This window comes from Laetiporus sulphureus, assembly GCF_001632365.1.
Source record: "Laetiporus sulphureus 93-53 unplaced genomic scaffold LAESUscaffold_27, whole genome shotgun sequence".
In the NCBI taxonomy this organism is placed as follows: Eukaryota; Fungi; Basidiomycota; class Agaricomycetes; order Polyporales; family Laetiporaceae; genus Laetiporus; species Laetiporus sulphureus.
This window is the reverse complement of record NW_024468536.1, coordinates 274,660-298,418: the sequence shown is the minus strand read 5'-3', so window position 1 is coordinate 298,418 and position 23,759 is coordinate 274,660. Positions and strand designations below refer to the sequence as shown.

General features: G+C 51.2%; 12 protein-coding genes across 12 annotated transcripts; 7 read left to right on the top strand and 5 right to left on the bottom strand.

The window, feature by feature from the left end:
* Positions 1-144: 144 nt before the first annotated feature.
* Positions 145-2,045, bottom strand: LAESUDRAFT_702502 (uncharacterized protein; the record flags this gene model as incomplete). Its single annotated transcript, XM_040906486.1, has 4 exons — positions 1,919-2,045; positions 1,250-1,860; positions 1,151-1,202; positions 145-1,100 (listed from the first exon to the last, which is right to left on the bottom strand). The coding sequence occupies exons 1-4, from the start codon at positions 1,926-1,928 to the stop codon at positions 145-147; spliced, it is 1,629 nt and encodes a 542-aa protein (XP_040763015.1). The 5' UTR covers positions 1,929-2,045.
* Positions 2,046-3,564: 1,519 nt separating this feature from the next.
* LAESUDRAFT_656408 (uncharacterized protein) lies at positions 3,565-3,828 on the top strand (the record flags this gene model as incomplete). Its single annotated transcript, XM_040904616.1, has 1 exon — positions 3,565-3,828. A coding segment is annotated over one exon (264 nt), but the record flags the coding sequence as incomplete, so codon positions are not given.
* Positions 3,829-4,382: 554 nt separating this feature from the next.
* On the top strand, positions 4,383-4,944 carry LAESUDRAFT_750723 (uncharacterized protein; the record flags this gene model as incomplete). Its single annotated transcript, XM_040911616.1, has 2 exons — positions 4,383-4,767; positions 4,822-4,944. Coding segments are annotated over 2 exons (392 nt in total), but the record flags the coding sequence as incomplete, so codon positions are not given.
* Positions 4,945-6,103: 1,159 nt separating this feature from the next.
* Positions 6,104-6,295, top strand: LAESUDRAFT_656116 (uncharacterized protein; the record flags this gene model as incomplete). The annotated part of the gene is made up of 1 exon (XM_040904595.1): positions 6,104-6,295. A coding segment is annotated over one exon (192 nt), but the record flags the coding sequence as incomplete, so codon positions are not given.
* A 2,458-nt stretch (positions 6,296-8,753) lies between these two features.
* LAESUDRAFT_750722 (uncharacterized protein) lies at positions 8,754-10,119 on the top strand (the record flags this gene model as incomplete). Its single annotated transcript, XM_040911615.1, has 4 exons — positions 8,754-9,629; positions 9,680-9,738; positions 9,787-10,039; positions 10,094-10,119. The coding sequence occupies exons 1-4, from the start codon at positions 8,855-8,857 to the stop codon at positions 10,117-10,119; spliced, it is 1,113 nt and encodes a 370-aa protein (XP_040763011.1). The 5' UTR covers positions 8,754-8,854.
* A 1,139-nt stretch (positions 10,120-11,258) lies between these two features.
* LAESUDRAFT_681662 (eukaryotic translation initiation factor SUI1 family protein) lies at positions 11,259-13,995 on the top strand (the record flags this gene model as incomplete). Its single annotated transcript, XM_040905771.1, has 11 exons — positions 11,259-11,295; positions 11,343-11,485; positions 11,541-11,616; positions 11,793-11,894; positions 11,972-12,379; positions 12,493-12,651; positions 12,704-12,826; positions 12,892-13,093; positions 13,168-13,419; positions 13,476-13,624; positions 13,693-13,995. 11 exons carry the CDS (start codon positions 11,259-11,261, stop codon positions 13,842-13,844), a joined length of 1,803 nt encoding a protein of 600 aa, XP_040763010.1. The 3' UTR covers positions 13,845-13,995.
* Positions 13,996-14,055: 60 nt separating this feature from the next.
* On the bottom strand, positions 14,056-15,384 carry LAESUDRAFT_727222 (uncharacterized protein). The gene has a single exon (XM_040909180.1). It carries the CDS (start codon positions 15,316-15,318, stop codon positions 14,206-14,208), a length of 1,113 nt encoding a protein of 370 aa, XP_040763009.1. The 5' UTR covers positions 15,319-15,384; the 3' UTR covers positions 14,056-14,205.
* A 40-nt stretch (positions 15,385-15,424) lies between these two features.
* Positions 15,425-16,331, bottom strand: LAESUDRAFT_681661 (uncharacterized protein; the record flags this gene model as incomplete). The annotated part of the gene is made up of 4 exons (XM_040905770.1): positions 16,116-16,331; positions 16,044-16,065; positions 15,916-15,992; positions 15,425-15,867 (listed from the first exon to the last, which is right to left on the bottom strand). A coding segment is annotated over exon 4 (429 nt), but the record flags the coding sequence as incomplete, so codon positions are not given.
* Positions 16,332-16,489: 158 nt separating this feature from the next.
* LAESUDRAFT_702496 (uncharacterized protein) lies at positions 16,490-18,461 on the bottom strand. The gene is made up of 5 exons (XM_040906485.1): positions 17,957-18,461; positions 17,576-17,900; positions 17,249-17,524; positions 17,119-17,186; positions 16,490-17,066 (listed from the first exon to the last, which is right to left on the bottom strand). Exons 1-5 carry the CDS (start codon positions 18,386-18,388, stop codon positions 16,941-16,943), a joined length of 1,227 nt encoding a protein of 408 aa, XP_040763007.1. The 5' UTR covers positions 18,389-18,461; the 3' UTR covers positions 16,490-16,940.
* Positions 18,462-18,751: 290 nt separating this feature from the next.
* LAESUDRAFT_656320 (SET domain-containing protein) lies at positions 18,752-20,454 on the bottom strand (the record flags this gene model as incomplete). Its single annotated transcript, XM_040904612.1, has 6 exons — positions 18,752-18,873; positions 18,940-19,349; positions 19,420-19,605; positions 19,687-19,908; positions 20,074-20,290; positions 20,358-20,454. The coding sequence occupies 6 exons, from the start codon at positions 20,452-20,454 to the stop codon at positions 18,752-18,754; spliced, it is 1,254 nt and encodes a 417-aa protein (XP_040763006.1).
* On the top strand, positions 20,358-21,390 carry LAESUDRAFT_236897 (uncharacterized protein). Its single transcript, XM_040901682.1, has 5 exons — positions 20,358-20,822; positions 20,887-20,962; positions 21,075-21,145; positions 21,220-21,252; positions 21,314-21,390. Exons 1-5 carry the CDS (start codon positions 20,534-20,536, stop codon positions 21,334-21,336), a joined length of 492 nt encoding a protein of 163 aa, XP_040763005.1. The 5' UTR covers positions 20,358-20,533; the 3' UTR covers positions 21,337-21,390.
* Positions 21,391-21,526: 136 nt separating this feature from the next.
* LAESUDRAFT_760437 (amine oxidase) lies at positions 21,527-23,411 on the top strand (the record flags this gene model as incomplete). Its single annotated transcript, XM_040912741.1, has 8 exons — positions 21,527-21,695; positions 21,757-21,939; positions 21,998-22,248; positions 22,301-22,621; positions 22,679-22,735; positions 22,799-22,903; positions 22,960-23,224; positions 23,281-23,411. The coding sequence occupies 8 exons, from the start codon at positions 21,527-21,529 to the stop codon at positions 23,409-23,411; spliced, it is 1,482 nt and encodes a 493-aa protein (XP_040763004.1).
* Between the last annotated feature and the right edge of the window lie 348 nt (positions 23,412-23,759).

The following is a 23,759-nucleotide window of genomic DNA, read 5'->3' as shown; positions in this document are numbered from 1 at the left end:
AATGCCTGTATTGACTTATATCGAGCATCGTCAGTGTACAAGCCAGTGAACAATCATGTATATTGTACAAAGTCTGAATCCAGTCCATAAACACCACACGATGAGGAAATGAATGATGAGCAAAAACTAGCAGCATTTGGACCCTTAAATCGACTGTGCATTGATTCCCTCTGGGCACTTGGCCTCCAAAAAGCAACCAACGTACGCCTCCATGCTCACCGGCCGGTATATCCACATCTCGCCCTCCTCCAACCCGCTCAACACGTACTTCGACCGATGCGGCGTCTGCCCAGTGCTCACACTCTGCTCGACCACCTCCAGCGTCCCCAGCTCTGCAGGCTTCACGCTCTGCCCATCCGCCACTGCCACCGCGGGAACCGCATCGCCCACGATTATAGCCGTGTGGTCCGGGTCGCCCAAGACCTGAGTGACGGTCTGCCAACCCATGCTCATCCCGAACTTCACCCTCCGCCATTCGACAATGTCGCCTCTGCGCACCCTGTCATCTCCCCCGCGCCACCGCCCATACTGCGGCCCGCCCCTGCCAGTCGCCTTGCCCTCGAAGATAAGGTGCCCGTGCGTACGCCAGATACTCGTCACCGGCCGCGGCACATAGTCGAACTGCTGGAAGTACTCCAATGCCTGATGCGCGAGGTCCCAACATTCCCCGCGTCCGCAGTACTGCCCGCTCTCTTCGAAGCTCTCCGCGAATGCGGCGATCGTCTCGCTGTACCTCTCGTGCGCGTCCACGAGCGCAGCCCGGTCCATGGCAAGCGGCCGCGGCAAGTAGCGCGCTGCACGCTTGACGGCACGCGCGTCATTTGGATCTGCAGCACCGTTCGTGGGAAACTCGATGGTGAACCAACATATGCTCAGGTCAGCGAAGAGCACCCCGCCATATACCATCTTTCTCAACCCATGTTGCTCCATGGATCCCGCCAGCTGGATTTGTGTGTTGCCCTCAAGCGGCGGGGCACGCAGTGGGTTGTCAGACGCATACCAAGCAGAGTCCCAATGTGCTGAGGACGAGAAATAACATGCAAGGTCGAGCGCAGCACTCCCATGTTGCGTGGGCGCAGGGTGTGATGTCATAAATTGCTCTACAACGTGTGAAACCGTGCTCGAGACATAGACTAGTTAAGATCCGCACCATCGGTGGCAGCGGTGGGAAGGGGTGGCCTGGACCACTTTGGGACCTGGGGCTGCAAAGTATGAATAAACGAATAGACGCGCGTAGATTGACGCTTACCGGAGCCATTGTGGACGATGCTCGAGATGGAGGGGCGGGATGCGGTGATGTTTGAGGTGACCGCTGCAGGATTTTGACCGACCCTCCTGCTATGCTCGGGGGAACCGAGGTGCTGAGATACCTAGCGAAAAACTCATCCAACCAGCTGAAGAAGACCTCCTTATCCTCCGGAGACAGATTCGCCCAGTCAATGTGATCAGGCCCGTCGCCGACATGGTGCGGAGAAGCAGTCCTGTAGCTCGATGTGATCCTGCTTGGAGGAGGAGGAGGCATGCTCGGCGACGTGTCACTCGGACGGGTCGTCTTCCTCACAACTGCTGATGCTCCCGGTCTTGGAGGGGCCGGAGGAGGCGCGAGTGGGCTCCGATTGCTGGGAGAAGGTGAGACCTCGCTCGGGCTGCGTGCTGGAATCGAACTTGAGGAGGATCCTGATCTTGAAGGTGGTGGTGCAAAGGTATTCTTGGGACGAGCGGCAGGGGGTGGAGGAGGGTGGGCCCTGTGGTCGACATTCCAATTGAGATTCTTGCTTGGCTGGCTTTTCATGTGGTCTCTTGTCGTAGTGAATTTGTTTACGCCATACTCCTTGGCCTTGCCGGCCTTGTCCTTGAGCTCTAAGACCATCGTCAATGAGGTCCACACGTTACACGCTGTCAAGTGCGGTCGACTCACGATCAAACATGATGTGCTGGCGGCCGTATCGTCGTGATTTGATCTTGCTAGTGCACTGAGATCGTTGTGAGAGAATGAGCGGCGATAACTACAGACTCGTCGACGTCTTGGTCGACTCCAAGGAGGCGTTCGGGCGAGACGCCTGCCGCGCTCCGTGCTTGCCGTGCCGACCATCGTCTCACGATCATCGATAGTGCATATCCCAGCAAGGCAGGCGAGCAAGAACGAGCGATACGCAAACATCCTCGCGGACATCGCCATCAAGTGACACCGACGCCGCCTGTCGAAGGCACGAGAATCAATTCTGGCGAGAATGGTAGGGCGAGGGCGACGACGACAAAGAGATTGAGCGACAACCACGAGGAGTAAATCAAAGAACCTGACTCCTGCACGATGCGAAGCTTTTGGCACCGACAAAGAAGGGGAGGACGGTCGGTGGTGGTTATAGTGTAGCCATCTCGAAGAGAGTACGTTTGGGGCGAGAATAGTGTGTACCTTTGCTCACACTCTGATAAACCTCCCGCTCATCAAAACACTCTCGATGCCTTGATTCGAAGGCGGGCATAAAATCGAGAAGCTCAAAGATATCAACAACCTAGAACGAAGGCACATCAGTCCTGATTGCTGCCGTCAATGACTGGCGGCATGTCCAGTGAGTACTCTTCTGTACGTCCAAGCCAGCCCATGTTGCGTGTAGAACGTCACAACTGTATTGATGCCACATCACATCCTTGACGATTCGCGTCGTCGCTGGCATAATCAGGCCTATATCGCGGGGAGTTGTGTCGGCACCCGTGGTGACGCACACAGCAGAAGATCAGGATGCCGCAAAGAAGAGAAAGTTCGGCTTGCTGTTGAGGTTATTGCGAAGCATGTACTGATACGATGTACGACCTCTGTGTAGCAGACTCGTCGAAGGGACGTTTGAGTTACGAAAGGTTGGTGCGAAAGCCATGTTACTCCACGATCGGCACTGGCTCTATCACATCCACTTAGTTCGTCGTATCGAGATTCTACGCGCTGAGAGCTCACCTTTAAATAAGTAGGTGAATTAGTTACAAGCTACCACCTTCCCAAAGGATGTGAACCTCTCCGAAAGCGACGACACGGAAAACAATCATTGTCCTCGCATGCCCACCGCCGCATCCCGCACGCGTGCTGGGCGTCCGTATGCGTGGCTCATTATACCGGATGTGCCCCAATCGTATCGGCGGCTTGAATTTTCCAATGATAGCATCGCCCCCGTTTCACTGCCTCGTGGCATGCCATCCCTCTGGCCACGCTCTTTCAATGATGCAACGACGCATTCTAGCGAAGATGTCCTAGTCACAAGGAGTGGAAGCGCGTGCCCCAGTGGCACGGATCATGAATGACTTTCGGCCATACAGGCCACTCGGCTACCGCGCTTTCTCACCAGCCAGGCATACTGAGTTGAACCATTGTCTAAACATGGAAGGCTCTGCCACCCGTCAATATGCGACTTCCCGCCGTCGGCTGTATAAATTTCGTGGCCTGCTCCCGTGGCTGGAATTACACTTCTCCCTTGTCCGAGAGTCACATTTCCGGGGGAAGCACATCCCCTGCAGCGCCTTCTCATTCGGCTCGTCCAAGCTGACCTAGCTCTCCGTCCAACTCAACGTATCGCTATGCACGTCTTCTCTCGGACTGTTTCGTCTTCTCACACGCGGAGGGCCCGTATACTGCCACCCGAGTTAACCGACATTGTCATAGGCTACTTGCATGACGACTCAGCATCGCTAAAGTCCGTTTCACTTGCCTCCCGTGACATGCTTCCCTCTACCAGGACCCATCTTTTCTATTCGATAGCGCTGTATCATTCGCGACTCCTTGACGCCTTTGTCGCGCTTCTCCAAACTTCGCCGCATCTCGCTGGATGCGTGAAATGTCTTCTGGTGTGTCTCATACGCGAGGAGGACAGAGCCATCCTCCGGCAGCTTATCAGATGTCTGGGCTCAGTCCATAAGCTCGAGCTGACGGGGGTGGGAGTCTACCTGCATGCGGAGGCTGCCAAGCTCATTGGGCCTATCAAGGAGCTGGTGATAGAAGCAACCATACTGAGAGGCACCGTCATCTCGGAATCGCTGAGCACATTCCCTCAGCTGGAAGGTCTAATGATAAACACTTCCTCGGGGCTTCCATTGCAAAGTAATGCCGCCTTGGGTTTCCCTATACCGTCTCTTAGACGCCTCGCGATCACAGACTCAACCCCGGCTCCGGGTTCTTTCAAGATCGTGCAGAAACTGCTCCAGCAGCGGTTCCCTCTTCTGGAGTCTCTCTCGCTGGACATTTTGGACGATGAGGACCTCGAAGCGTTGTGCACCTTTCTTCGGACGAAGGAAACAACTCTTTTGCACGTGGATTTGTGCTTCAAGTACTCTGCTCAAGGTAGGTTCCGCGTTGAGTCCACTCACGAATGATTTGGGGAGCTGAATGCATTTACTAGTCGAATCTATCGCTCGATTTGCCAACCTTCTTGGTGAAACGTGCGCGGATGTACGAAGCATACGCTTTGCGTCGGGCAACAAATACTGGCTGGAGTTTTTGATTCCCGCCATCGGAACATCCAATGCCGAGCAAGTTTTGATCGACATTCTTCCAGCAGGAACTGTTTTCACCACAGTGCTCTCAGTGCTCTCCATTTTTGGCATCGAAGAACCCGCCTTCGTCGCAGCCAATAACATTATTGTCAAGGTCCCTTTACACGAACGGCACGGAATACCTTTAGAAGCATCGTCGTCTTGGAAGAACCTTCTCACTAACCAATTTGAAGATCAATGGCCGGAACTCTTTGCAAGAGGTATCCTCAAGATCGATCTTCCCGAAGACTTGTAAGCTTCCTCGTGTGTTCTCTAATAAGGTGTCTAACACTGTTCATTGCTCAGGGTCTGATTACGCTCGTTCCTGATGGTGAAGGGTGTAGTTGCCGTTGAGATGTGCATGTTCTTAGTGCGACGAATAGGATGGTGTAATAATTAGGTTGAACGATCGTAACATAGATATCTCGCAATACACATAGTATCCATGCATTACATTGCTGACTTGAACAACCGTTGGCTTCTCCCATGTAACGTATGCATTGACTATATTACCGTTCTCCTTCATATTATCAGTTATGCGGTATGTCTACACCCTTAAGCCTGTCCAATGAAAAAAGAACAGCTTCAATAGTAGAGCTTTGAGCATGTTGGGCGTCTGTTCAGCCTGCAGGATGTCGGTCACCCAAGCGCCCGTCACTCTCACTCGCATGCCAACATGTACAACAACTTCACGATGATCTCAGTATAACAAGCTTCGCAGGACGCATTTCAGACAGTACAGTGCCATTATGTATGCATCGAGAATGTTGCTGACACAATGCATGGTGCAGCAGTGGTCATACACCAGTTGCTGCTGCCCGTTACTAAGGCTGATTCTTATCAAAATTCATCAAAGTAACTGCATGCTCATTTCAGCACCTTCCGATAGCCTTACCGGCATGCGCTTGATTACGACATTCATTACGAGCAATTTAGAATGAGAACAGAAAACGTTACATCCTTGATTGTCGGTAGCCCAGTCATTTATACGTTCATGTGTTCTATGCCAAACTGATATCCCCGGTTGGGTTGTTGCACTAGAAGTCGGAGAGCAATAATAGTAAGTTGCTGTCATCACCTGAATACTGTGTTACTGTGCTTGACACAGGTTGGAAAAGCATGAGCGTGGCCGGCAATCCCGGAGATGCCCACCGACAGACCGGCAGCATACGCTCGCATGGCAGTCCCGCTCCAGTCTTAGCACCTCGTGGCACGCTCATGCACTATCGCAATCTACAAATGCGCGCCGATATATTTATCCATTGGGAGCCCAGCCAAAGGTATGGAATGTGCAGCTCGGTGGCAAAGATCAATGCTGTCGTCACAATGGCCACTCGGCCATGCAAATTCCCACCATCTAACGTCGCTGAGTTGAATTTCAGTCACAACAGGTACGCGCGTGCCCTGCCACTATCGATTCGAGACCCAATATATAAAGGCCATGTCTTTGCCCTCATTGCTGGCAGCAACATCTGGTTTCCCTCTCTCGGTAGACATTCATCAAGGCGAGGCCCCCTCCCACTCTGCTTTTTACCCTTCAGCTTCATAACGCGGACTCCATTCTGCCCCCACGTCGCAACGCGTCTTCATGTCTCTCCAGCCGCGCGCACTTTCACTCAAGTCCTTCAACTCTGCGGGGTTTCCCAAACTTCCACCGGAATTGACCAGTCATATCATTGACAATAATCATGATGACTTCTATTCCCTCAAGCGCATCGCTCTCGTCTGTCGCTCTTGGTTAGCTTCAGCCCGCAAACATATCTTCTTCTCTGTAATGCTAGTCAGCGATCGTAGGGCGCGCGCATTTCTCTCAGCCCTTCAATCCTCCGAAGACATCGGTCACTGCGTCAAACGGCTGAGTATGCATATTCCCACTGATGGCGACTCCTCTATATACGAAGATATTATGAAGCACCTCAACTCTGTTCGTAGTCTTGGAATAATGGCACCTGAAGTGCCTCTCGATCTCGACATAGTCAAGAGCGTTGGGCCTGTGGAGGAATTGAGGATGGAGATGGCCAGCTTGGAGATTTTGGACTTGGACAGTGTCTTCTTTGCGTTTCCTAGACTATCAAGACTGGTTTTGAAGACCTCTCCCGGCTGCGGTATTTTCGATGTTGCGAGCGACTTGCCTATGGTCCCTTTGAAGAAGGTGGAAATCGCGGCCCCTCTTCCGAATCCTCAACACCCTCAAGCTCCTAACCTTGTTTTGTCAACGTTGCTTCAGCATAAACTGCCATTCATAGAGGCCTTGACGTTGGACCTTGTTGCTGACAGAGATTTGTTGGCTTTGCGCGACTTTCTGCGCACACACGAAGGCAACATCAAGCATCTCGATCTGCGCTTCAAGTACACTGCAGATGGTACGTCACATACTATGCTCGCTGAAGAAGATTCTCAATCGTGTCCTCCTAGAACCCACTGTATCCTCACTTGCGGACGTGCTTCGTGAGAGGTGCATGGACATCAAAAGAGTCCGTATCAAATCCCACAACATAGGTTCAAGATGTTTGTTACAGCTCGTCCCTGCTTTCAAATCCTCCAACGTAGAACGCGCCGTCATCATCATATATCCTTGTGCAAAGTGGTTTGGTGTCTTACGTTCTATATTGTCATTCTTTGACGGTGGATTCACTGCGGCGTCTTCTCTCGTTGTCTACGTTCCTCTGGACTATTGCTATCCCAGAGATCCATACGAGATCTGGCGTGGTGACCTGTGGCGACTCAAGGCGAAATGGCCCGCGTTGTTGGCGAGAGGCATTTTGAAGATTGATTGTGAGTGTAGCTCACATTCTTTCCTGCCACGTCCCTGACGCGCAACGGATTCAGTGGATGAGGATCACGAATACTTATATCAGATCTAGCAATGATGGACGATATCATTCCACTGCCTCGCCGTACTGCAAAATGGCTTTCCAGGATGCGCAACAACATCTGCTTGGTCTAATTAATCCTATCGATGAGTGGGGTTACGAAACAATTTGGATACGTCAATCCCCTCCAGAGTCCAATCGTGTGCTCAATGTACGATATAGTAGTTATCGCGTTACTGTCTTCAAGTGTTTTAAGTTTGTTTGTGTGTGCTGTAGATGATTATGATGCTTTATCATACATTATTCTTGCAACCAGTTTCCAACGAAAAGATAGAAGTTCCTTTCCCTGAACAGTTCACATATTCTGCATTTCAGTTGAAAGACTTCAGTAGATGCAACGAATGATATCGGTAACACTGGAGACCTTCTCCGATGAGGTCCGGGTCAAGTCCATCTAAAATTCCTTGCTCGCCTAGAATGACCCTCCCGAATTATCAAATACTGTCAGTAATGATCTTCACGGCTGCTTTGCTAATCAAAAAGATTATGTGGCCGAATGAATGCTGTAGCTGCCACAAGCGCTCGCACTGCAGAGTCCTAAGCGCCCACTAAGTATGAGCGCGAGAAGTCGAAGTTAGTCACCGACCCAAGTTGGACGACACCATGTGCAAGAAGCCGTTCGCTGATCTCAGAACAATCGGTAACTCATCCCGGAACTCACCGATTGATCGGCTAATCATAATGCAGCTCCTCTTAGAACATCCGACAGACGTAGACTGAAACAGCGTGTTCTCGGATCCTACAAGTTTCACCAGGGAGCACACTTGAGCTGCCAACCGCAACCGCTTGTTCCCCAACTCCTCTAATTCACATAAAGTCCCAGGTCGCGTCTCGATTTACTATCAATATAGCAGTTGCAACTTCTCCGTTGCCTGTGCGGTCAGACTGACATCCCACGTTTGGACTGTTGCGCTAGAAGTCGGGGAGCAATAGCAGCAAATCGCCATCATCGTCTGAATACTGCAGCACACCCATGTTGCTGTGCCTGAAATAGGTTGAAAAAGCATGAGCGTGGCAAGTAATTTCGGAGATGCCCCACGGACAGACCAGTGGCACGCGCTCACACGGTGACTCACTAGTCTCGCACCAGTCTCACCGCCTCGTGGCACGCTCATGCGCTTCACAATCTACAGGTGCGTGCCGATACCTTGATCCACTGGAAACCTACCCAAGGGTATGGAATGTGCAGACCAGTGGCACAAATCTCGTCACAATGGCCACTCGGCTACGCAAATTCCCACCATCTAGCGTCGCTGAGTTAAACTACAGTCATAGCAGGTAAGCGTGGCTGTGCCACCATCGACTCGAGATCTCTTTGCCCACATATTTAAAGGTCATGTTTTTGCCCTCATTGCTGGCAGCAACATCTGACCTCCCTCTCTCGCAGACATTCGTCAAGACGAGGCCCCTTCCACTCCGCTCTTCACCCTTCAGCTCTATTTTTCTCCCCATCTCAACACGTCTTCATGTCTCTCCATCCGCGTGCACTCTCACTCAAGTCCCTCAACTCTGCGGGGTTTCACAAACTCCCACCGGAGTTGACCAATTATATCATTGACAATTTTCATGATGACTTCGATTCCCTCAAGAGCGTCGCTCTGGTCTGTCGCGCTTGGGTGGCTTGGGCCCGCAAACATATCTTCTTCTCTGTCGTGCTAGCCAGCGATAGTAAGGCGCATGCGTTTCTCGCAGTCCTTCAATCCTCCAAAGACATTGGTCGCTGCGTCAAACAGCTGAAGATGCATATTTCCACTGATGACCACGCCTCTACATTCGAAGATGTCATGAAGCACCTCAACTCTGTTCGCAGTCTTAGAATAACGGCATTCGAAGTACCTTTCAATCTCGAAATAGTCAAGAGCGTTGGGCCAGTGGAGGAGTTGACGATGGAGTTGGCCAGCTTGGAGATCCTGGACTTGAAGGGTGTCCTTTTCGCGTTTCCTAGACTATCAAGTCTGGTTTTGCATACCTCTCCCGGCTGCCGTATTTGCGATGTTGCGAGTGACTCGCCTACGTTCCCTTTGAGGAAACTGAAAATCACGGCCCCTGTTCCGAATCCAAGATATTCTCAAGCTCCTATCCTTGTTTTGCCGAAGTTGCTTCAGCATAAGTTGCCATTGATAGAAGCTTTGACGTTGGACCTCGTTACCGACAGAGATCTGTTCGCTCTGCGCGAATTTCTGCGCACACACGAAGGCAATATCAAGCATCTCGACCTGAGCTTCAAGTACACCGTAGGTGGTATGTTACCTCTCGTGCTCTCTGGGGAAGACTTCTCAATCGTGTCCTAGACTCCGCTGTATCCTCACTCGCGGACGTGCTTCGTGAGAGGCGCATGGACATCAGAAGTGTCCGTCTCAAATCTCACTGGAACATAGGTCCAACGTTTTTGTTACAGCTCGTCGCTGCTTTCCAGTCATCCGACGTAGAGCGCGTCGTCGTCGTCATGTACCCTTTCGTAAGGTGGTATCATGTCCTGCGTTCTCTGTTGTCATACTTTGACGGTGGATTCACTGCGGCGTCTTCTCTCGTCGTCAACATTCCTCTGAATTATGGGCGCAGAGATGCTCACGAGATCTGGGATGCTGACCTCGCTCGACTCAAGGCGAAGTGGCCTGCGTTGTTGGCGAGAGGCATTTTGAAGATTGACTGTGAGTGTAGCTCACATTTTCACCCAACACGCTTCTGACACGCAATGCATTCAGTGTATGATCGTGAAAACAAGATCTAACGATGGTGAATGATCTCGTTCGATTTCTCCCTATGTTGCGCATTAACTTGTCGGGACGCACGACATCATCGGCTTGATCTGATCAATTCTATCAATGAGCGAGGTGACGAAGCAATTTGGAAAGCCGAATCTTTATCAGCCATGTGCTCAGTGTATCATATAATAATCGTGTTACTGAACCCATCTTCAAATGTCTTATGTTTGTATATACTCTAAAAAGACGGCTATGATGTTTTATCGTCCATTGTTCTTGAGTTCTAATGTTCACCAAGAGCATAGAAGCTTCTCTTTCTGGAAACTTCGTATATTTCTGCGCTTGCAAGTTACATCAACAGGTGCCAAATGTAACGACTGGTTGCACCGTATGACTAGTCGGGATGGATCACACAAGCTAAATCCGATGAAGATGACGCAACTTCTGTTGCTCCTTTCCAGAGATGAAAGATGTCCCCTCTTCATACAGACCGTATCGTTTTAGCACTCACAACGAAGAAAAAGCTCTCGCACAGATCCTATACGTGCGAACGTGCTATTGATACAATGATTTACTGCTTTCGATTGGCGCACGATCGGTCTCCTGCACGAAATGCAGTCGCCTGAACCTTTGTGGCGAGTGAACATGTGAATGATAGAGAAATCAGGTACAAAAGATACTGTTCTCAAAGGTACGCTTAGCGTCTGCTCAAGTTCGATGCATCCCTCGGTACGTTGCAACTTCAAATTGTGTGTATCGATGACTGTACCTCACCTGCGATCGATCCCAGAGACGGGCGATATAAGAGGGCTTTGTACTCTTCAAGCAGTGGTATCCTCGGCTCGTCTTCAAGCTGATCACGAGAAACTTCAATGGATGCAGCGTTATAGACTCATCATCTTCGATGACTCCGAGATGTCCCGGTCAAGCCACACTTGCAATTCGTTGCTCGCCTCGAATGGCCCTCCTTTATGATACGAAAGGCTGAGTAGTAGATATTAGCATTTTCATGACGGCGCCATAAAAGGAGAACATTATACTGAATGCTGGTCTTGAAGTGATAGAAATTGACGCCACAAGTCGCTTGCGCAGAGACTTAAGCGCCCACTAACCAGGGGGTCGCGCGAAGTCGAGATCAGTTACCGACGTCTTCTGCTTGGGCACCATGTTCAAGAAACCGTTCGCTGATCTCAAAACAATCGGTAACCCATCCGGGATCTCATTGATTGATCGCTAACTCATAATGCAGCTCCTCTTAGAACGTCCCACAGACGTAAACTGAAACAGCGTGTTCTTGAATCCTACAAGGAGCTGCAGCCAGATGATGGTGATGTTCTTGTCCCCGAAGGGCTGCACTGGCAGAAGTTCACTACTTACTCGGAAGAGCCAGGCGTAAGTGTCTTTGGTGAAGTCAGTATTCTGTCCGACATTGTCCGGTATCTCATAGGTAGCCTATTTCTCCATGGAAGGAGATCCACTATGGTTCACGATCGGGAAGGATTCGGACGATCTCATTCCAACAGGTGAGTGGCTGATAGATCTTTAGAAGAGAGATTGTATCCAGCATAACGAGGTTTCCATCGAGATGTTGTACCGTGACTACTTTACGCATGTGTGTCGCTCTCGCATCCTAGCTCAATACCATGACGTCGCGCTACAGAGCCCTTAAATCTGATTCACCTGCTAATATGTTTTGCAGTATACACACTATGGAAGCGTCCTAATCTCCTCCCTTTTCTTTCCACAACGTCAGCCGTTGTCCCGAAGCTGATCAACGGTGCCGATCTCATGATTCCCGGAGGTCGGGTTTCTCACACCTTCTGTCCTTTCCGTGGCTGACGTCAAGAAATGATGTGATAACACTCTCTTGACCTGAAGTCGTCCAGTACCCAACATCACTCGTTCCTGACCAGTTGGTCTCCATTACGCAATACCACACAGGAAAGCTCGGCTTTCCCATCGCCGTCGGCCGCATGGCAGTCTCAATGGAGACGCTGCAAAGGGCAGAAGACGCGAATGTCAAGGGCAAGGCGGTGTATGTGCTGCACACATGGCGCGACGCACTGTGGGAGACGGGCACTGAGAAGGCCGCAGACGTTCCCGAGCCAAGAATGCTAGGAGATGGCTCTGCAGCCACTGCAGATGTGCTGGAGGGGACCCAAGGAGAAGCGGCGAACGCAAGTGAGCAGACTGTAGAGACACAAGGCGACGAACAATCTACTGCGGGCGGTAGCTCCGGGCCGGCTGCCACTACGCAGAGTGCACAGGCGGTATTGACTTCTGAGGGTGCGCGCTGTTTCTGGACATCATTTATGTGCTACGATGGACTGTTAAATAGACTTACACCCTTCTCAAACGTCGATGTCCGTTATCTTTGAAACTCACTCACTCGACCACAGATGTCTCTCATGCTCTCCGATCCGCACTGCTACAAGCACTGTCCACGACCCTGCACAAGCTGCCATTATCTTCATTCCCTATGCCGGCCTCCACGTTCTGGAGCTCATACGTGCTCCCCGCAAGGCCCACGCAGGTTGTCGGCGCGAACGGACTTGCAGGTGCGAGCTTGGCCGGGAGTGCGTTTCGGGGTCTAACATGGCTGATTCCTAGATGGAAGCGCCGTCGATGTCAAGCACTCCACGCACAAGTCCGTGAAGGCATTCTTAAAGGCATGTGCGAAAGAAGGGCTGATCAAGCTCAAAGACGCAAAAGGAGGTGATGTCGTGGTAACTGGTATGTCTGTTCGAGATTGTATTGTTACTTCCGTGACATCTGAGCTCCCTGTGATAATTGTCTAGCGGTGTTCCCGAAACATCCAGCAGTAGCTGAGCATCGTCCCGTACAAACGGTGAAGGATGTAGAAACCAAGCAGCAGAAGGCCGCAGACAGGGAACGCCAGGAGCGCGAGGCTGAAGAGAAGCTGAAGGGTCAAATTCGCATCACAGAATCTCTGAGGCCATTTCAAAATACCGTGGCATGGTTCGCCGCTGCTGAGAAAGAGTGAGTGGGTTCATTCTACCTGCGGTCGTGTGTATGGGCGACTGTTTTCTATAACTGACCCGATAATGCTGCAGCACGTCGGAACTATATACGCTCAATGAACTGAAGACTATATTCAACACCTATGTGTCTGCGAAGAATCTCATCAATGCGCAGGACCAGCAGTACATCAACGTCGGGGAGGATGACATTCTGCTTACTGCGATCAGGAAGAAGGGAGAGATCGATCTCGAGTTCCTCAAGCGCGAAGAAGTGCTCGCGCGGCTAAAGGACCACATGCAGAGCTGGTATGAGATCAGGGTAGAGGGCAGGGACGTCGTGCGGAAGTTCGTCTGCATGTCGCCTCATGACGGTACTGCCATGCTGATTGCCACCTGTGCAGGAAAGGCAAGCTCAAGCCAATCCAGATCGTCGTGAAGGTACGCCAGGGTCGGAAGGCCTGCACGCTGGTAACCGGGTTCGAGCCATACTCTCTGGACGCAGACGACCTCGCGGAGGAGCTGCGCAGGGTCTGTGCCAGCTCTACCTCCGGTATGTCCTCAATGTCCCGTTCTCGTTGTTTCGTGCTATATCAATTTACGTTGTTTCCGACTGTCCAGTGTCTTCCGTACATGGCAAATCAGTAGATATGGAAATCATGGTGCAAGGAAAGCAGACCAAGGCAGTCACGGATCTTTTGATGGCAAAAGGTGTTCCCAAGAAGTGGATAGAAAGTGTGGATATGACTGCGGAGAAGAAGAAGAAGAAGTGAAAATTCTATGCGCCAACTAGGACATCGAGCTTTTGTAGCACGAGCTATATAGGAACGGTTGAGACTGTTGACCGACACCCAGTGGCACGATACAGCTTATGACAGCGGATATGAGAATCGACATTGAGAACTCCCACAAGCAAATTCGAGGGCACAAAACATGTTTGAGGTTTGAAAATAAAGCGCAACGGCGAGACCGTTAGAGACCAAAGGCGCACTGCAAGGTTGTAGAGCAATACAGATGCCACAAGAATGAGCCAGAGCGTTCGCCAACTTCCCAGCCTATGTGACAACTTGTAAGTGCCGTCTTGCACATTCAAACACGGAGAGGAACCCAGATATAGGACTGACACTGACTGGTTCAGGATGTATCGTCTCCGTCGTATACCTCGAACTCCACCGGAAAATTCACGTAGGAAGCAATGATTCGTCGAGCATCCTCGTCCAGGGGCTGGAGGCAGGTCTCTATCCTGAGATGTTCCAATTTGTTTCCCAATCCGGCCCGGGAAGACAGGTATGCCAAGAGAGCTTGTACGTCCTCTGTAAGCATAAAGACACGACGCATGATAGCTCTTCTCAAATGAAAACAGCAGTTGAGAAGAGCACGAAACAGATCTCGCGGCTCATCGTTGACAGTGATATCCAGCATCTCCAAGGATGGGAAATGATTGAGAACTGACTTCCAATGGTCGACTACCATACCGCTAGTGATTCCTCCGATTTTGAGATGCAACAGATCACTGGTGAACAACGAAGCTATATCCTGCAGCAGCGCAGGCATATATAGCGACAGATCGACGTCTTCATCGACTTCCATTGAGAAAGCTAGACTCGCCTCAAACTCATCACACACATCCCGATTGAGGTCAGAAATGATGAGCAATTCATCCTTGTGTTCCGCAAGAACGGCGAGAAATCGTGCTTGCGAGAAGGCGGCAAGGTTTTCTCTCACTTGGTGAGGAAAGAGCCTGGACACATAAGGGAACTCAAATGGATGATCGTTTGATCCGCGAAAATGGATGTTGACAAGTGTGGATGAACGAAGGGAAAGATGCTCGAGTAGCCATGGGATATATGGTGGCACGTCATGTATAAGGAGCTTTTGTAAGTTGGGAACCCGCACAACGCGGGTGAGGTCTTGAAGTCCTCCATGCTCCGTCGGCAACACGCCATCCAGTTCCAAACGTTGTAGATCATTGCAATGTTCCAACATATCTAGAAAAAGGCTGTGCGCGGAGGCATTTTGCAGCATTCTGACACCAAATAGTTCCAAGCTGACGAGTGTTGTGAATATGCTGGAACCCCAAGGAACCATGACGAGAGAAAGGCTGAGTTTACGCAGGACAGGAAATTGGCCTGCTGAAGGTGAGAATCTTACAGTGTCCTCGAATGGCGATCCAGTAATAGAGAGGAAGTCGAGTTGTGGAAGCGGGAAGTTAAGATATTTTAAGGATCCGGAATCTGCTCTTGTCATGCTGAGTCGTTGTATGTGACCTGCATGAGACAATAAAATGTCTGCGAATGGGTTTCCGGACCGTACACCCATGGCAGGGAGTCTCAAGTCCAACGGCACAGATCGCGCCCGCTTCAATAATATGTTTAGCAATTTTCTTCGTGAACGTGTGTTCCATGATTGCAAGTTGATTCGCGAGTATAGCAATGGTGTGGATATAGCCAACGTACGCCATCGGTGACATACGTAGGAGATTGCTAGAAGGTTCGTTGCCTCGTCCGTCGACTCGTCCATCGACTCATCTGTCGCCTCATCTGTCGACTTGTCCGTCAACTCGTCTATAGGCTTGGAATCCAGTGTGCAGATGAAGATCATGACTAGGAGTTCATTGGACAGGCGGTTTATAGGGAGCATGGAATTATGAATGCCGTGGTCAAGTTGGGACGGCGACTGCACGAGCGTCTGCATTCCTGCATTGGATAACTCATCAACTGCTTGCTGTGTTGTCACTTCTGGCATAGTATGTAGGTCATCAGGTGCGGATTGCATATTGGCCATGGTATGTAAATTCTGTTGCCTTGCTGAGCTTTCAGCCTAGCAATGAGCAACAACACTCACCCCAACTAGAAAGGGTCTGATAGACAGGCCTTTTAAGTGCACGAGTGGTTGGTCGCCGAATAAAAACAACAGTTATCCTTGAGGACAAATCAGGGGAGAGCATGTCACTATATGATGCGGTACCGTACGTGATTGAAATTGAGCTGTTTGCTGCAATTACAGTGTTAATAATGCACAGCTTGAGAAGCAGGACCACGCACTGGAGACAACTCGAAGATGTTGTTCACCTGGATGTCCCACCGCACGAATGACAGCACCACCCGCTCCACTCACAGTATCGTATCCACAGCAATAGTTCGATGCCAGCCGTCCTCGTGAGCATGAAATCCACCAAAGCTCTGTGCGCAATGGATGATGTAGGACGCAATGGCAGTGAGCTCACAGAAGGTTGGCATGCGCCGGACAAAGTCAAACCGTAGCAAACCGTGCGCGTGAGAATTAAAACAATCAACCTTGAAATATTGATCACGCGTGGCATGCTGATGCTGGTGAACAGATCGTGGTAAAGTTTCTATATACATTGCAATGGGCCACAATAGAGCCGCAGCTGGTCGCAATAACAGCAAAATCTTGACTTTCGGACGCAAGAGATGATCACAGGCGGTAAATTAAGTCAAACCATTCGTTAGAGCTGTCTATTCAATAGCACCACCTCTACGAGGAAAATAGTAGACTTTTGCGCTATAGTCAGTACATTATCTATCAGACTTCAGTTATGTCTGCGTTCTCGTCTATGACTATCAGACAACGTGCAGCTCGAATCCGAGGGCTCAGCTCGAGTTTATGGATACTTGATTGCGCATGTATCGGTGCGCTGGTCAGGAGCGAGGAATCCAAACTTCGAGGCAGCATTGAAGCTCGAACCCTAATTGTGAGGACCGAAGCACGTCGGTGTCAGGCTTGTGTGGCCTGAACGCAACTTTGTCAATTAGACATCGGTTTTCGTACTGGAGCGATTTCGAGCACTGTAGGGCCACCTACGGGTACGTCCGCTACAAAGTATACATTCGTGTTCTTCCCCAGCGTCACATAACGTGCGGCTGCAATTCGAGCTTATATATCCTATTCGCATTCTCAAAGAACGCACGCTTCACGATGGAAGTGGCTTGCGCGAGGGTAAGCTCTCTCTGCTTCATAAATGCCTCGAGAACCTAGGAAACAAACGTCAGCCAACTGACACGTTACGAAAGGAAGAGTGCGGACCTGATATAGCGCTTGCCGCGCTTGTATCGTCCCAAGGTAATACGATTCAGGCCAGAAATGCCCGTCAGCTACGACGCAATGACAGGTTCAACCGACGTCGTCTCGGTACGGTCGACAGAGTACCACTCACTAGACCACATGATCTTATTCGTCGGGCACAGCTCCAAGACTTGCCTGACAATCTGCCGCTGCCCTTCTGCACTCACGAACGGAAACACCTCGCCAAAGTCGAGGTACACGTTTCGGTAGACTGCGGCAAGGTAGCCCGCCTCCTGCGTGTACGGATAGCTTGAATGCAGGAGTACAATTGTCGTCATGGGGTAGGCTTTGATGAGTGGTTGCATGTGCGAAGGAGAGGATTTCGCCAGGGTGATATCATTGTCTCCCAGACCGGTATGGAACTGGACTGCAGCGCGATCAGATGACATGCATATAAAACATAAAACGGTAAGCGAACCTGGCTTCTCAAACTCCCCGGCTATCCGCATAGTCGTATTCACAACAAAGTCATTCAGCGCCTTATCCGAGAGCCGCAACCGCTTCGTAGACTCGTATCGCAATGCTGCCGTCACCAAGCAGACCTCTATGTCAGCCCACCCTGGGTTCACCGCCACGTCAAGACCAGTACGATAGCACGCGATGGACTTGAACCCGGCCACTTCGGGGTCAGAAGCGCTCGCTGTGAGCTCGCTGGCAAGCGTTTCCGAGAAGGACTGCATAAGGGCTCTCGTTTGGACGCCGCCTGCTGCAAGTTGTGCGTCCATGAGATCTTTCAGGATGTCCTGCGCTTTGCTCGTCACTCCGCGCTACTACGAAATGCATGGAATAGCGCACATACCTCAGCGACGATCTCGACCCTCACGATTCTCTTCGTCGGGCTGGTCGTAAACCGATCATGCCACTTGTAGTCATACACAATATCCCGCGTTCCCAGCCCATCGTCTATCAGGACACACTGGATCTTCGTTGGCTCCATGAACGTGCGACACAAATGATCGTAGTCCATCGCGCTCCTCGCACGCTTGACGTCCTCCCATTCGGCCGTCTCGCCCAGGCCGAGGAGCTTCCCGAGCTGCGCAGCGGCGCGATAGCATGCCAGTGTATGGATGGCATCCTCCGTTAACGCTGGTCCGGTAGCTTCCGATATCAAGCCTTCGAAGGGTACAGCATCGCGATGTTCCTCCTTGAGCAATGCGTGGGTGTGGTTATCGATTGCAGGGTATGTTGAGACGACTTTATACAGATCTAGGAGATCCTCCTGCAAGTCCATGGTGATCTCTTGCGATGAACAGAGGAGGGAAGGGATCCGAGAGAAATGAGAGCTAACATCGTGGTACAGTAAGTATATGAACGCAGAGATAAGGGCCCAGGAAGAATACAGACGCCGGACGGGCAGACCGCGCTCAAATTGCCACGCCACAGACGCGTGATGGACGCGACTTTATTTCCGAATAACGAACTCAAGAAGAGACAAAAATGCACCAACGTCCACGAATGAGGCTTATCACGGGCAGTCGCGAAGTTTATTCCGATGATTCAAGATTGTCTGGCACAGAGGACGGATACCTGATCAATGTACTTCAAAACTGATGCTCACAATCTAATGAACTTCGCAGCAATCCCTGCTGATAGGCTAGCTACCTAAACCTTCCTCCTCATCGGAATCATCAACACTCTGAACGGAAGCTAACTTTTCAGCATGCTTCCCTTTCTCTTGAGCAAATTTGATCAAAGACTGCAGGATATCTCGTTGCCCTGCGACGAGCATTGGTCAGTGATCACGTACGCCGTACCCAACAGAGAACCAGAACAGTGGCTTACCCTCAAGATAATACTCGAGCATGATCGCAACCTCTTCTCTCATATCCTTCTGTCTCCCTTTAGGAAGCCGGTCCAGCAAAACCTGAGCCATCGAAGCCAGCGTCTCCGCTGCATACGTCATATCCTCTACATCCGCTTCCACTTCTTCCTCTTCCTCATCATCTCCCGCACATACCGCGCGAAGCACCGCTTCCCACACAGGTTCCGCACCACGTGCATTCCGGCCGATCTCCCACTTGCCGCCGGAGCCAGCATTTCCGCCCAGCTTGAGAACGATCGTGTCGTCAGGATTGTGTGGGAGGGCGAAGCCGTACCCAAGGATCAGCTCGGCGTTGGGCTTTGGTCCGTAATTGTTAAAGAGTTCGGAACCGCGCGAGGTCGAGTTATGCAGAACAAGAGAGATTGTGGACCTGGTGGTAATTTAAAGTTGGTCAGATCAGATGGACGGCAAGCCAATAATGAATTGGACCTCACTCGGACGAAGCAGAAGAAGCTGAGGAAACAACCCAAGAGACAGGCTGTGCACGAGCATGATTGAGTGAGTCGACGCCAGGTAGGAGGACTGGATCGGACGTTGGCGTAGATGTCAGAGATGGAGTTGCAGAGAGCAGTGTCGAAGGAAAGGCTCGTGATGACAGATATGTAGCCGCAGTCAGGTATCTATCCCTGTATGAACAGTCACGTCGACGTCAGCGTGGATGCAAATCAAGCTTGATATTCGTGCCCACACAAGGTGCAGACACTCACCAAGTATACCCATTCCCCCATGCACCGTTCGCGGTCGTGAGTGCGTCCCAACACTGCTGCCATTCCGTCTGCCAGTCGCGCTGCCGGTCGACCGTGGCTCCATATAGGTTGCTTCCTTTGAATGCCTCCAATTCAGACGCTGTGAAATGTAACGATGTCCGTAGCTTGTCAGGGGATGGTAAGGTGTCCAGATACAGCCAGTGTTGGAACGCCGGCGGACAACTACCGCCATCAACAGTGATGAAAGATGAGACGGAGGACGTCGTTGGCAACAGGGACAAGTAGATGGAGCAATGGCGACCTAAACAGCACAATATGCGCTCTACGTGTCTCCATCGACTTGTCCGAGTTGCAAATGCAAACTGTCCTTACGGGAAAAGGAAATACCTTTCCCGGCCCAAAATCCGGTGCATACAAAGATATGAGCATATCAATTGCCTCTCCGACCAATCACGAATGACATCATTTGACTGAAGGGTCTTGAGCGTCGTTGACAGAGCATTCCTTGAGTATCCTGGGGTCACAGCCAGCGAGAATGGACAGGAAACCACTGTCGTGTCTGATGGAATGTCGTTGCGGGCTACAACTGAGTATCCGGATGGGACTGTTTATACCGTTTTGAGTTAAAAACCTGCATCATGCGTTTGTTGAATGTTCGATAGTCGACTCACCCTTTCGAAACGTGACATCGGGGTGAACGTTCCCGCCGTTTTCAACGAGCCAGGCTCTGAATGCTTGCACAGCCTCTGGCTCGTTCGTTGAAGCCATCTTCTTTACAGCTTATTGAATACTATATTGCGCCCACGTATTAAAAGCCTTCGGTGCACGGAGGAAGCCTGATTCAAGCATGCTCAGCTCACCAAAGGGTTTGGGCACAAGCCAACATATTAGGCGCCCTCCGCCACAAACACGTTCCATTACTAGTGTTAGCACATTCAACGTTCAACGTTCAACGTTCAACATTCAACTTCAAGACGTGTCGCTCGTTGACTCGCAATCAATATTCAGCGTCCAGCCACGGCAACCACTCACCACTCTCTGTCTCGTTGCGTCAGTCAGACAGTTCAATTGCACTGAAAACTCTGAACAAAAACCCGGCTCATTCTTTCACGCCGGTTTCATCTGCTTTCCCACATGTACAGCTTCAACTATTACGCAAAGGGATTCTCTGATGCGATTTAGATTGTGCCATGCCCGTAGCATCTGTCTGTGCTGCTAACATTCTCGAGCTGTCTACCGGCGTACGTGGAAATCCTTGCACGACGATATCGAAGAAGTATATAATCTCATTCGTCTTGACTTGGCTCCATTCCCGGAGGACCGGTATCTCGTTTCAGTCTACTGCGCCCGCATGCTCTGTCGATGCGATGTCTGATCCTGTCCATCAGAACGACGCCACGGCGACTTCTGGACTCCGAGCGTCGCACCGACCGGGGAGAGCTCAGTTGTTGCTCTACGTGTAAGCATCGCGCTCGCCTGTCATTGTCAATTACCAGTTGTCGGCCAAAGCTAATCTATCACCTGCCTGATCAGACACGACACTTAGCACAACGCTCTTATCTGGAAGTAAGGATACGTGAACGGCACTTCTTCTCATCTTTTCCATATGATTTACGGCAAAGCACAGATATCAGGTACATGCCAAACTGATTAGCCATCCACATGGGAGCCCGCAGGTATAAGAGGAACGAAAATGCATCGCCGGCAATGTGGGGTGCTGTTTTACACCGCCCGTCCGAGTTCTCTCTCTCGCTCTCCTCATCCGGACGCTTTGGTTTGCTGTTCGACAATGTTCTTCCCGAGATCCCGCCGTTGGTATGGCCTGGGAATGCTATTCGCCATGAGCATCCCAGCAGCTGCTCGCTCAATCGGAAGAGCACAGCATGAGAGCAACCTCAGGGAAGTAGATCCTACGGTGCTCATTCTCGGCGGTGGAGTGGCAGGCGTGATCGCTGCGCGGACTCTGTACGAGCAGGGCATCACCGACTTCATTATCGTGGAAGCTCGAGGTAAGAGCGTGGCTCTCGCCGACGCGACAGCGTTTGATCTCACGAACATTTTTAATAAAAGATGAACTCGGCGGCCGTTTGCAGACCGAGACTATTGGCATGCCAGGCAACGAATGGGTTGTCGAGAGAGGTGCTAACTGGGTGCAAGGCACGCAAACAGCCGACGGGCCCGTGAACCCAATCTGGGAACTGGTGCAGAAGCACCAAGTCAAGACTGTGTATAGCGACTGGTCCGGCAGCATAAGTACGTCGCCGTCCACATATGCTGCGAATGAATGACGCCTGACGACTCCCTCAACCAGCGACCTATGACGAAAGCGGCGCAGTGAACTATACCGATATCTTCAACGATTCCGACGATTACTTTACGACGCTGACGGTGGTCGCTGGAGAGCGCGTACAGAAGCAGCTGGTCGACCTTACTGCGCGCAGCGGATACTCTCTCATTGACGCGAAGCCTATGACGCCCGCTGAGAAGGCCTGCGAGTATTACCAGTTTGACTGGGAGTATGCGCAGACACCTGTCGAGTCCTCTTTGATCGCCAGTTCTTGGGTCTGTGAAAATTCTAGTGTATGCGATTCACGTGCCAATTCTTTCTTCACAGGCGAACAACTTCACTTACGACCCCGATATGGGCGGCTTCGGAGACGACAACATGATGTCCATCGACCAGCGTGGGTTTAAGCACTTCATCCAAACTGAGGCGGCCGAGTTCCTCCAGCCACCGCAAGTTATGTACAACGCGACGGTCGCGGACATTGCGTACTCCACCGATGGCGTCAGTGTCACGCTCACGAATGGCACCGAGCTCGTGGCGGACTATGCTTTGTGCACTTTCAGTTTGGGAGTGTTGCAGAACGACGATGTCACGTTCGAGCCGCAGCTACCGGATTGGAAGCAGGAGGCGATCCAGAGTATGGTTATGGTAGGTCATTGATGTCATAGCAGTCGTGATAACTCGTGGTGATTTTTGCTTCTGCAGGCAACGTACACGAAGATCTTCCTGCAATTTGAGGAGGACTTTTGGTTTGACACCCAGGTACGGCAAATTATTTCCCTTGTGAAAGCAGAAACGAACATTGTGCTGATGCTTTCGGTTTAGCTGGGCTTGTATGCGGATACCACGCGCGGCAGGTATCCTGTGTGGCAGAATATGAACCTTACCGCCTTCTTCCCGGGTTCGGGCGTCATCTTCGTGACAGTCACTGTAAGTCATACTTCCCCTATCCTGCTCACAACGGCGATTCATCTCTCATTTACCAGGGAGAATACTCCGTGCGCATCGAAGCACTCTCAGATGACGAGGTCAAAGCCGAAGTCCTGCAAGTTCTGCAGACGATGTACCCGAACGCTACCATCCCCGAGCCGACCGCGTTCTATTTCCCGCGATGGCACACCAACCCGCTCTTCCGAGGGTCGTATTCCAACTGGCCGCCTTCATTCACCAGCGGGCACCACACAAACCTCAGAGCCACCGTGGACGAGCGGCTCTGGTTTGCCGGGGAGGCGACGAGCATCAAGTATTTCGGTGAGCTGAAAGAAGCAGTGAATGTCTTGGTCGCGACGTTGACCTATTCCGGATAGGTTTCCTACACGGGGCTTACTACGAAGGCTTGAATGTTGCGACGTCCATGGCGCAATGCATCCAAGCCGGTGGATGCACAGGGCTCGAGTTTATTCCTGAGATACGGAATGCCTACCCATACGAAGTGTAGCGGATGTTTCGAGTGCCGGTAATAAGGCAAAGGTGGGCAGATAGCACTACGAGGCTGTACAGCTCGTATACCAAGGGTGACTTGTGCCAGAGTCACACAAGCGCCGGACGCCACAAGCGCGTCAAATTGGCCGCACGTGCCGCCACATTCATTCTCTCTTTATTTGCCTCGATCACTGGCGTACTTGACATTCTTTCCCGACGATATCGCAGAAGCACGTAACCGAACTCGTCTTGACTCGGCTCTATTTTTTGAAGGACAGGCGCCACGCGTCAGTCTCTTGTGTCCGCATGCTCTGTCGATGATAAGTGAAACTCTGGCCATCAGAAAGGTGTCAACGCCACTATT